The 12,445-nt window shown below is 42.7% G+C and overlaps 1 protein-coding gene across 4 annotated transcripts in view; it reads left to right on the forward strand.

Annotated features, from left to right (window-relative positions):
- HDAC7 (histone deacetylase 7) overlaps window positions 1-12,445 on the forward strand; it is a 498,490-nt gene that overhangs the window by 457,179 nt on the left and 28,866 nt on the right. For all 4 annotated transcript variants that reach the window (XM_077297893.1, XM_077297894.1, XM_077297891.1 and 1 more), the window contains 2 exons: window positions 8,803-8,852; window positions 11,800-11,907. In XM_077297893.1, the coding sequence (XP_077154008.1) occupies window positions 8,803-8,852; window positions 11,800-11,907 (158 nt within the window). The remainder of the gene's footprint in view (window positions 1-8,802; window positions 8,853-11,799; window positions 11,908-12,445) is intronic.

Consider the following 12,445-nt stretch of genomic DNA (forward strand, 5'->3'; position numbering starts at 1 on the left):
TGAGCAAGTCCTAAATGTCAGATGTGAACTTGACCTCACAGGTAAAATGGAGCCACATCCCCCTTCATTGTTTGCCAGGCGCTGCACCTTACACCTTGTAGTGGCTGGTCCTGGGACTGCAGCTTTCTTAAGTGAATGGGACTGAGCTGTTATACTAAAATGTATGGCGCGGTGCCTGGTAATCAGTGATGGAGACAATGCTCCCAGAAATTAACTGCATTTGTACACATTCTAGATAGCATGTCACTACTTCTCCCTAACTTTGAATGGATCCAGTAATGAGATTACATATTTCCGGATTTTCAATATGGACGGCTTCTGAAGCATTGACCGTAAACGTGTTGGATATGCTGGTGATGTTGCTCTATTCTATAGGTCTTAAAGTGAACCTGTGAGCAGTTTTTGCAGATATGAGTTACGGCCATCACCTTTCAGGGCTGATACACAGCATTCTATAATTCTGTATATCTGCCCCCAGCCCGACCTGTAAGAGAAGAAAAATAACTTTGATTATACTCACCTGCGGTCCGGTCCGAGGGGTGTCGCTTTTCTTGGTCCGGCACCTCCCAACCGCTTGCGATGCTGCCCTCCTGCTTGGTTTGTGTGTATGACGCGTCACTGCATCATCCACAGTCTCCTCGGCACAGCGCTCCTGCGCAGGTCTAATTATCTGCCCTTTTGAGGTAGGTATAATGGAAGTTATTTTTCTTCTCTTACAGGTCGGGTTGGGGGCAGATATACAGCATTATAGAATGCTATATATTAGTACTGAAAGGTGATGGCTGTATCTCTTATTGGCCAAACCTGGTGACAGGCTCCCTTTAATGGTAACATTATGTGCAATGATGGTAAATCAATAGACATTACCTACCACAAACACGAAGGCCTAGCCATAAGCGGTGCAGATCTGTAGCTATTGTGCCATTTCGGGTCAGTCCTAGAACATAACAGGAAGGTAGACTGGTTCAAGTGCGTTGTGCTCCTCTGTTTTCAGCCTGTGTTCGTCTCTACGGTAATAACATGGCCATCCTTTCACGTGGCACTGCGATATAAACACAGCGCCTGCACAATAACCTGCCCCATTATGGAGTGCTCAGTGTTATTCACATTATCCTCAAGGCTTTCGATTAGCTGAAAGGAAAACAGGCCCGTAATGTCAGCAGAGACATGAAAATAAATGTCCCGGCTCGCTGGACGAAAACAAGGATTTCTATTAATACTACATAAGAGCGGCCGCATAAACCAACGTCCTGCAGAGAAGGAAAACAAGAGTCAGAGATTCCAGACATGGAGGAAAGCAAACAGCATTGTGCCCTCCGCAGGAAGTCCTCCCCGTCCTGTAGACACACATTGTGGGGGCGCTGCAGCAGGACCAAAACATAAGAAAAACATTCGGCGGACTGCCCAGCAACATGGGAGCGAGGGGGACTCCATCTGCATTAATACTAGTGTGGGAAATGCCGGTGTGAGCGGACATCTTGTGTACAACACTCATTAGTCACCGATCAGATGCCAGACTCCACCATAAACGTGTACGCTCAGCTCAGATGAGCATGCATGGTGAATTCAGTGGGAACGGGAGAAACAGTGGCGGATCTTTCATAGACATGAAGGATTGAGCATTTTCTAATCCAATAGGCCTGATCCCTGTTTCCCATGACATCTGACACCAGGGAACTGCATGGAGTCACCCATTCACGTGAGATTATTTGCCGGGGTTGCTGAACTGGTTGTTTGCATTACTTATATGCAATGAGTGTGACCCTGTTTAGGCCATAATCAGATGACTGTTATAACAGTCTATGGCCCTGATTCATCAAAGCTTTTATGCCAGAATTTTGCCATGAAAAGCTTTGAAAAGTTGCAGAATGTTGGCGTAATGTGGGGCTGTGCTAAATGTTGGCTTGTTGTGGCATTCTTTTTTGTCTAGCTTCGACAAAGTGGGGCGGGAAAGGGACATGGCAAACCCATTTGTCAAATTCATGGCCAGCGGTGCCGTTCTTGACGCCACAAATCTTACTCCTGTCCCAGGAGTATGCTGGTTGTTTTATGGATGAGTACAGTGCATGTAATGGCCGCAGCTCACGTAACAGTCGCAGATGCTGACAAGCACATGGAGCTGCTCACTGAGACACTCGCATCCACAATTACTACATTGGAATGAACCTGGCCCAGTCAGATCAGCCGTGGCCAATGCTCTGTATTACTGACAGCAGTGCCGCGTGCTGCGTCTTCCTGGTTATTTTCAGAGTACTCTGCTGCCACCTTGTGGTTATTTAAAGAACTGTCACCAAACATTATCTAGCTATTTTTTTTTAGACTTCTTTTGGGAAATCACATGCAAATTGTCTTTTCAGAGAGGAAGGAGACTAGAACGCTAGCGCCACCTATAGGAAACGGTGACCTATCGGAAGTCAATATCGATATTGACTTTAGAATCACTACTTCCAATTGGTGGCGCTAGAGTTCTAGTCCTCTTCCTCTCTGAAGAGACAGTTTGCATATTTAATTTCCCAGAAGAGCATTGCATGGCTTCTAAGTCTCCTTACTCTGACATGCCAGGCTTGGCTTGTCACTTTCCACAAGGAAAAACGTTACCCCATAGAACCCATTTGGGAAATCACCATGATAATTACAATATGCCATATTGTTCAGTATTTCTCTATATAGCTGCACTTTGGTAGGAGACAGATTTATTTGACTTATATTTTACATTTTTTTTGTATTGCAAAATTTATATTTATTTGCAAATGTAAGGAACAAAATAGGGATTTATCATTTCCTCCACAGTGTTACAAAGTCTCAATTTGTCTACAAGGCTACTTAGACAAGAATGTTGTGACTTTTTGCCATTTTATCCCTTGCTTTTTCTTATAAGTGGACATGGCTTAATAAAGTTGACTTGACCAACATCGCACTATAAGGGTATATGCCCACGTTGCGGATTCTGCTGCGGATTTTTCCGCAGTGGATTTGGAAAATCCGCAGTGCAAAACCACTGCGGTTTTCACTGCGGATTTTCTCGCGGTCTCTTCTGCGGATTCCTCTGCGGGTTTTCAACTGCACTTTCCTATTGGTGCATGTTGAAAACCGCTGCGGAATCCGCAGAAAGAATTGACATGCTGCCGAAAATAATCCGCTGCGTTTCCGCGCGGATTTTTCTGCAGCATGTGCACAGCGTTTTTTTCCCATAGGTTTACATGGTACTGTAAACTTAGGGAAAACTGCTGCGGATCCGCAGCGTCAAATCCGCTGCGGATCCGCAGCAAAATCCGCAGCGTGTGCACATGCCCTTAATGTAGTATATTGTGTGCCAGAAAACTGGTATAAGTTGTATGTATGATGATTGTCGACGTGATAAACTCTGGCATAAATTGTAGCTGAAATATATGGAAATTATAGCTTGCATTCATTTCATTTACTGACGCATGGACAGTTTAAAGATTCACAAAGTATATTAAGAGGCGTTCGCCGCTAAATAAATTTACAGCTCATTCCAGGAGGATTTTGGTTCAAAACTGAGTTATCAAATGCCAATCTTAATAAATCTCCCCTAATAATTAAAAGGCCAAAATAACACAAGTCCATGACAACGTTTAATATGTTCTAACTTCCTAAAGGTTCTCAACTCAGGAGAGTATTTTTTGTGTTTTTGCACCATACCAATAAGCCCCAATATCTGATAATTTAGCACTTTTGATTAAGGTTAAAGTAGTATTCCCATCTCCAAGATCCTATCCCAATATTTAGTAGGTATAATACTAATAATATTAGCAAATACCTTCATTTAGATATGTAGTATAGTTTTTCTGATTAGCATGTTGCATGTTACATGTTTTGTTTTTTCCACTCTGACCAATTCAGCAAATAAACTGTAATGGTGCAGAAAAAATTTGCAAAAATAACAAATAAGCCAAATTTAGTGGTATTCCCTGCAGATGTTGTGTAACTTTTACAAAGTTACAAAGGATGTGCAAACGTTTGCAGAAGATGAAAACCTATATATTTAGGGCCCTCGTAGACTTTTCTGAGCGTATACTGCGCACTTATTGTGTACAAAGGCTCACATTTTTATTCTCTCGTGGATTTTATTTGTGTCTTTGAGAAATAAAAGTCCAATACATTCCTTAGGTAGGAGCATTGCCCCTGGGGCAGAATATGGGGCTGCCAGGAGAGATGCTATGGCAGCCGCGTGCACGAGCCTTTATTCTGCTGGGTCTGTGAATCTGGACAATTCTCCAAAAATATATATTTTTTTTAAATTGCTTTACAGTTTTTTGTTTTTTTTTTTGTCCTCCCTTTTTTTTTACTTTTTATTTTATGTGCTTATTAATAACCATATTAGTCCTGCGAATGTTAATAACGCACATAATATTTACATGTGGCTGGAATTTTCCCTTATTAAAGCTCATTAGTGGGAATTATATTTTTCTGTAAGCCGCACTGATTAGTGACCTGGAGCAAAATGCTGCATATGGGAAATGAAAGATTAGACACAACTCGGTGTGCTGCAAGGGCATGGACCTAATTATACTACATCCTCTGGACTAATGTCTTGGGCATCCATTTCTCAGCATACCTACAGTACGTATGTAGCAGAGCAGAGCTCGTCAGCGCAACATATCGAGGCATTTTATTGTCGTCACATTGCGATTTTGGACGCACATCACGTTGGGCTCGATACTTCAAATATGGACCTGGCTTTGTCGAGTCTTCTATTGTGAACGATTTATTATTGGTGCCGTATGACACGGACGACGATAGCATCACAGTGCGCAGACTGGCTGGTGGCTCACCTGAACGTGACAGCTGTGTAGAAATACATTCTGTAACGCTCGGGTCAGGAGAGCCGCCAGCCAGTCCGAGCATTGTGATGCAATCATCTCCCGAGTTATACGGTCGTCTGACTGCACCCTAAAACCTCACTTAGATGTCCATTTCTTTTCACGCACAGTGGCCTGTAAACGTTTGGTCACTGCTGGTCAAAATTACTGCTATTGTGAATAGCCAAAGCTTGTTAAAGATGAAAAGATCTCTAAAAGGCCTACAGTTAAAGGTGACACATTTTTCTTTTATTTTAGGCAAAATAAAAATTGTCTTTTTTTTTCATATTAAAAATTGCAAAAAGGAAAAGGGGCCAATGCAAAAGTTTGGAGACTTGTGTGCTCAGGTAACTTTTACCAAGACCTTAAAGGGAACCTGTCACCCTCCCCCCCCCCCCCCAGTCGTTTCAAACTAAAAGAGCCACCTTGTGCAGCAGTAATGCTGCATTCTGACAAGGTGGCTCTTTTAGTTCTGGGTGCTGTAACTAGAGAAATAATCAGTTTTATAATTTGTCTTAAGTACCTGGTCCTCAGTCAAGTGGGCCGGCGTTTCCCCCCTGCTTCAGACAGCACACTGCTGTCACTCACATCTTCTTGGCGCCAGGCGCCGCCTCCTCCTCACTGCTGTTTTCAAAAGTAGCCGGAGCCTGCGCTCTTTTCCCCTGCCTGGTGCAGGCGCAGTGAGCGCTGCCCGTCTTTCCTCATATGCAGTCCAGCTGACTGCGCGGCCGCCCTGCCTGTGAATCCCAGCCCCGCAATGTGAATAAATCATAAGTCACTGCGGGGCTGGGAATCACAGGCAGGGCGGCCGCGCAGTCAGCTGGGCTGCATATGAGGAAAGACGGCCAGCACTCACTGCGCCTGCACCAGGCAGGGGAAAAGAGCGCAGGCTCCGGCTACTTTTGAAAACAGCGGTGAGGAGGAGGCGGCGCCAAGAAGATGTGAGTGACAGCTGTGTGCCGTCTGAAGCAGGGGGGAAACGCCGGCCCACTTGACTGAGGAGCAGGTATTTCAGACAAATTATAAAACTGATTATTTCTCTAGTTACAGCACCCAGAACTAAAAGAGCCACCTTGTCAGAATGCAGCATTACTGCTGCACAACGTGGCTCTTTTAGTTTGAAACGACTAAGGGGGGGGGGGGGTGACAGGTTCCCTTTAATTAGCCTGTTTGGGTTATGGCTTGTTTGCTATTATCATTAGGAAATACCAGGTGATGCAAATTTCCCAGCTTTAAAATAACCCAGCCTCCTCAAATCTTGTGCCCAAAACAGCAGCCATGGGTTCTTTTAAGCAGCTGCCTAGCACTCTGAAAATGAAAATGGTGGAGGCCCGCAAAGCAGGAGAAGGCTATAAGAAGATAGCAAAGCGTTTTCAAGTTGCCCTTTCCTCAGTTTGAAATTTAATTAAGAAATGGCAGGCAGCAGGGACAGTGGAAGTCAAGATAAGGTCTGGAAGACCAAGCAAAATTTGAGTGAGCTGCTCGTGGGATTGCTTCAGATGCAAATCAGAACACCCGCTTGACTGCAAAATACCTTCAGGAAGATTTAGCAGTCTCTGGAGTTGTGGTACATTGTTCTACTGTTCAGAGACACCTGCACAAATATGGCCCTCATGGAAGAGTCTCCTGCATCCTTACCATAAAATTCAGAGTCAGAAGTATGCAAAAGAACATCTAAACAAGCCTGATGTATTTTGGAAACAGGTCCTGTGGACCAATGAGGTTAAAATAGAACTCTTTGGCAACAATGATCAAAGGTATGTGTGGAGAAAAAAGGGCACAACATTTCAACATTTCAGGAAAAGAACATCTCACCAACCATAAGGCATGGGAGTGGATCAATCATGCTTTGGGGGGGGGGGGGGGGGGGTTTCAGCCAATTACACAGGAACATTTCACAGGTAGAGGGAAGAATGGATTCAATGGAATTTCAACAAACTCTTGATGTAAACATAACCCCATCTGTAAAAAAGCTGAAGTTGAAAACAGGATGGCTTCTACAAATGGATAATGATCCTAAACCCAAGTCAAAATCCACAATAGACTACCTCAAAAGGTGCAAGCTGAAGGTTTTACAATGGCCCTCACAGTCCCCTGATCTGAACATCATTGAAAATCTGTTGCATTCACTGCTATTTTGAGATCTAGCCAGACGATCCAGGAATCTCAGAACTGGAGGATTTTTCCAAGGAATAATGGATGAAAATCCCTCAAACAAGAGCTGGAAGACTCTTGGCTGCAAAAAGCGTTTACAAGCTGTTACTTGCAAAAGTGGGTGCTACTAGGTACTAACCATGCAGGGTGCCCAAACTTTTGCATCAGCCCACTTTCCTTTTTGTTTTTTTAAATGTAAAAAATGAAAAAACAAATATTTATTTTTTTGCCGAAAATACAACGTTAATGTGTCATCTTTTACTTTAGGCCTTTTAGAGATCATTTAATCTTCAACTTACTTAACTGTTCACAATAACAGTAATGTTGACTAGAGGTGGCCAAACTTTTGTATGCCTCTATAAGGGCAGATGCAGATGAGTGTAGTGTTTTTCTGAGAGACTCTGAGGAGAACAATTGCAGCATGCCTGAGTTTGATCCGATACTGGGAATTCACTCCGCCATGCAAGTCAACGAGTCTGTGGGAAACATCAGATCGCACTCTAATGTCATCTGAGTGCAGTGTGATTGCCACAGACTGAAATAGAAGACTTCCGGCACAGGAATCCTTTTTCAGTAAAAATTCTTTCTTTAAACATCTTCAGCAATAAAAAAACATCATCATGGGGAATCCCCCATAGGCCTGACACGTTTCGGACCCAGTAAAAACAGTCCATCCTCAAAGGCCTGAAAAAGGATTCCTGTGCCGGAAGTCTTCTATTTGCACACATGTGGTAGTCAGCCACTGATTTCCAGGCACGGACGGTCTCAGGTATATTTTGGCGAGCGAAGTTTTCTCTTCCCATTTTCACAGACTGACAGAATGGAGAAGATGGAGAATTTTTTTTCTCCATCTCCTCATCCCAGAGAATCGGATCACACTATGGTGACACTTTGATCGGAGTGTTATTTGTATAGTCGACCTGATTTCTCAGTTGACAAAAAATATGCTCGTCTCCACCTAGTCTTATTGTTTTTCTCGAGTAGAACTTGTACCCATTTTTCTTTGAGGGATGTTCACCTCTTTTTCTAAGGACCATGTCTGTTTTTAATCTCAATCGTGGATCAAACTCCCACATTCAAATCAATGAGTCCGTGAAAAAAACAGAAAGCACATGGCTCGTGCATCTGTGCGTCATATGTTTGCTGTCATTTTTTCACTATTTAACGTGTCAGAGAAGTTTGGAATTTTATTTTCAGCATAACATGAAAAGCCGGATGCCAAATTGTTGATAAATACGAACACAAGGCCAAAAAAATGAATGAATATCTGATCCATCACATTGATAAAAAATAATCTCACGTACAAGAAAAAAAAAAAACGACGTCTAAATGAGGCATAACTCCTAAATTATCAATGGATACACCAAAAATTAAAAAAAAATTCTTACCCCACATTTCTATGTTGGTATTTTCCTCTATAAATGACTGCTGCTGCAGTTACATGTAGATTAATAAATTCTTATCATTTTTAATGCTGTAATGAAAATTAGGTAACCACTGACTTCTTGTTGGTCCTTTGCTTAGACGCTGCAGACAATCTGAACAGTATAGCTGCAGTGTAAAGCATAGGGAAAGAATAGAGTAACAATCTGAATTTATGATAATACCGAATTTGGATATTAAACCATCCCAGGTTTCATTAACCAGTACAACAATCTTTGATTCTAGCTGTGAACTAATGAACCTGCGGCACTAAGCAGCCAAACAGCCAGCACTATGGCACATAGCGGCACAACTCAAGGTCGATAGATGAAATGTGATCACTGTGTCTGCATCATATACCGACTTATGTAACTTTACTGACCAGCTCTGGTCTTGTTTCCAGGCATTCTGTCACAGAGGATGTTTGTCATGCTGCCATGTGGAGGACTTGGGGTGAGTACAAATGAATGAATATTTCTATTGTACCTGTGACACTTCATGGCTTATTGTAAGGGTGTAACATAACTGATCCTGAACATCCCCGGAGGCCCTTCTGCATTTCTCCTCCACTGTGGCCCACCTCCTAATTACCCAGTGTGCAAGGAGTTATAAAGATATAATTCATAGGGTCATATCAGTCATAGTTCTCTCCTAGAGTGTAAGTTTCAAGATTTCGATGATGATGGTTGTTTTCAGAAGGACGCTGTAGGTGGTAGGGTTGCCACCTGATGGGCAGCCATATTTGTGTGCCCAGAGAGTCGGGGACTACTGCTCTATATACTGTAAATAGTTATCTTATCAGGCTACATTTATTCTTCAGTGTCTGAACAGTCTATATCTGGTCCATTCCTTATTTAATATTGTGTTGATGAAAGGGGTTGTCCTAAAATAAGAAAACAAACACTCAACTACCTGATCCAACTACTCACCGTATTGCCAGTGTCCCCTGCCAGTCTTGCAGATTCCTCTTCCGGGGCGTGGGAATATCAGGTGACTGCTGCAACCAAATGGTCACTTTACATCTGAGCCAGAAGAAAGTCTCTTACCTCTTTCATATGGTTAATACAGAATACTTACCAGCGGCAGTATGGAGGAGACATTGGCATCCAGTAGGTGTGTGTGTGTGTGTGGTTTTTTTTTACATTTTAGAAGCTCCAAGTGGTATTTTTAAATTATCTTTAAATAGTGAACATACCTTTTTAAGTATCTGTACGTAAACCATATGCAACTACAGTATGTCCAAATAAAGACACCTAAGTCTTTATATTGTGCAAGTCTTCCATGTGGCACTTGGACCGTGCGATGCATCTGAAGGCTCCCGGGGTTTTGAGCACATGGGCACTTGGCGTGATTCTCTCCTGCTTCTTGTCATTCTTTCACTCTATATTTTTCTCTGATGTGGACACTTCTATATCTCACACAGTTTGTGTTGACAGTTGGGCACTTTGATGTTCAGATCTGTAATGTCACACCTCTTTATGTGTAGAGAGGGGCGTACTGTCCCCTTTGATAAGAATACAGTTAATGGTATTTTAGAAATCATCCACCTTATCCTGCAGGGATATATGGGATCCTTTCATCTAACACATGGCACATGTGAAGCCCTGAAGACACATTCCTTCTTTCAGGACTGTTGTAAAAGTGAGGTTTCCTTACATTTCAGGCCGGACTTTTAAGATCTCAAGTGAAGGCCCTTTTTCTCATGCCTGGGACCTTAGGCCAGTACAGTCGCGAGGGGTTCTTCAGGACATTAAAGACGCACATATAAGTGCATGTAAAATGGGAGTCCCATCACTGATTCACCCATCTTGAGCAATGTGCCAGGCCATCTAAACCTCAGGGGATGATTGAGTTAAGGCCTCACATATGTGTTTGATTAGCCCAGAATCCCCCAGGTTTTTCCGTGTCTCCTTTGTTATTTCCCTGGCGCTGACGCGACTCTGATGAATACAAGATGTTTCACGGGAAATGAAAGAAGAAGAAGAAAAAAAAAAGATAAAATAAATTCCTTTCCAGTGCGTTTATTTCTAAAATCAAACCATAATTGAGATCAGAGGCACGGGCAGGCACAGACTCTCAAACTCCAGCCTCACCCAAAATCATTAAGTGTTTTATTCATAAGCACTTGAGGTCCTGAGTCTGTTCATCCTCCACTAATACCCTCAGGCGCTCTTGGGTTAGGTTACCAGGTGACATGAAGAAAATATATTTTTACTCATACAAGTTTTTGAAATAATCTAGAACTGGATGTGAATATTTCCGAAGAACACCGACATTTTTCTCATTGTCGTAGTAGATATACCACTGATATGGTTTGTTATACACATAGTCCATGTCTTCTAAGAGAAATCTTATTACACCTGTTATCACACATTTTAATATGATCAGGTGCCATAGGGATCAATCAGGTCTTGATTGTTAGTTTTTGATACAGAAGATCATTGTTGGATTGCACCAAAGCTTCATTACATTGTCAGTGTCATAGGCCATGAGCCAGATTCTTCTTGATACAATCGACCCTATGTGCTTCCTGGCATGTATGCCTTCAAGGTCGTGTAATATAGCTCTTGGTCTTGACTGACCTGTATTTTGCACAAGCTCCATTATAACCATTCTATACGAGGATGATACGTTTCTTGACTATTGGTATTCCTGCTCTTCTTGATGGGATCTTGACCCATTGGTGGCAAGAAGTGTACTGTATTCACAGAGACCATCAGTATGGAGCAGTGATTGCTGTTGATGGTCCTATGCAGACTGCAGAGCTGTGCACATGGAGACTATATGAAGTACATGGCGTTGTAGGCAGTTTGTGTCCGGCTGTACATGTATATTCTCTCCGATGCATCACTTGCAGAATAGAAAACCCCATAGTATGGCATCAGATAGAAGATGATCAATTTGGACCATAATATGATATCGGTCTGTGCTGCTATAATGAAGAATCCTGATGACCAAGATGAGTTGAGCGGTTTTTATTCACACAACGCGTTTCAGTGCTGGACTAGCATCTTTTTCAAGTAAAAAAAACAATTGCGTAGCACTATGCAATGCTAGTCCAGTGCTTTTAATGGGCTTTGTAGAAATCATTGGTCTTAGGCCAGGATCACACATACATGAGATACTGCCGAGTCTCGCAGGTGAAAACCCAGCTCTGGCGCCGGCACTCTGGAGCGGAGCATGCAGCCGCACAGCAATACATGGAGCTGCACGCTCCGCTCCGTAGTGCCTGCGCCAGAGCTGGGTTTTCACCTGCGAGACTCGACCATATCTCGCGTATGTGTGATCCTGGCCTTATTGTGGTGGTTCATAGTCTATCAGTATTGTGGCTACTGCTATATTAATCTTTCCCCATGACATTGTACACCTGCTTCATCATACCTGACCTTTGTCATTACAGGTTGACACTGATACCATCTGGAATGATGTCCATTCCTCAAATGCTGCTCGTTGGGCTGCTGGTAGCGTGATAGACTTGGCATTTAAAGTTGTCACCCGGGAGCTGAAGGTACATAATATGGCGTTTACCCCTGAGAGTAATATTAACTCGAATAACATGATATTATAGGGTGTCTTTGGGTGTAAAATATTAATAGACGTTACAGGGAAACTGTTAGTAAGATCAAGCCACCTCTTCACCAAACACAGGTATAGGCTTGCAGGTTTTTGACACCTGGACATCTTCTGTCTGTTGCTGCTTTCCCGAGTAATTATCATTTTCATTCATATGTAAATTAGAAGTTAAGTGCTCTGGGTGTGATGGAGCACTTAAAGATCCTCTGTCTCCTGAAGTTGTTTCTCCACCCAGCACCAGCAACTTTAGCCTGATTGATAGGTTAATGTTTGAGTTCCTTTCCTTGCCATTTTCGTCACATACAAAGTGGGCTATGAATTAAGCTAAAGTGGCTGTTGTCTGGCAGGGAAACATCCTGAGGAGGCAGAGGTTTCTTAGGTGCTCTGATATACCCAGAGCATTTAATGCATCTTTTGCATATGACTGAAAATGCTAATTATTCAGTAATGCAGCTGCAAAGAGAAGAAAAAAA

Source organism: Ranitomeya variabilis, chromosome 3 (assembly GCF_051348905.1).
Source record: "Ranitomeya variabilis isolate aRanVar5 chromosome 3, aRanVar5.hap1, whole genome shotgun sequence".
In the NCBI taxonomy this organism is placed as follows: domain Eukaryota; kingdom Metazoa; phylum Chordata; class Amphibia; order Anura; family Dendrobatidae; genus Ranitomeya; species Ranitomeya variabilis.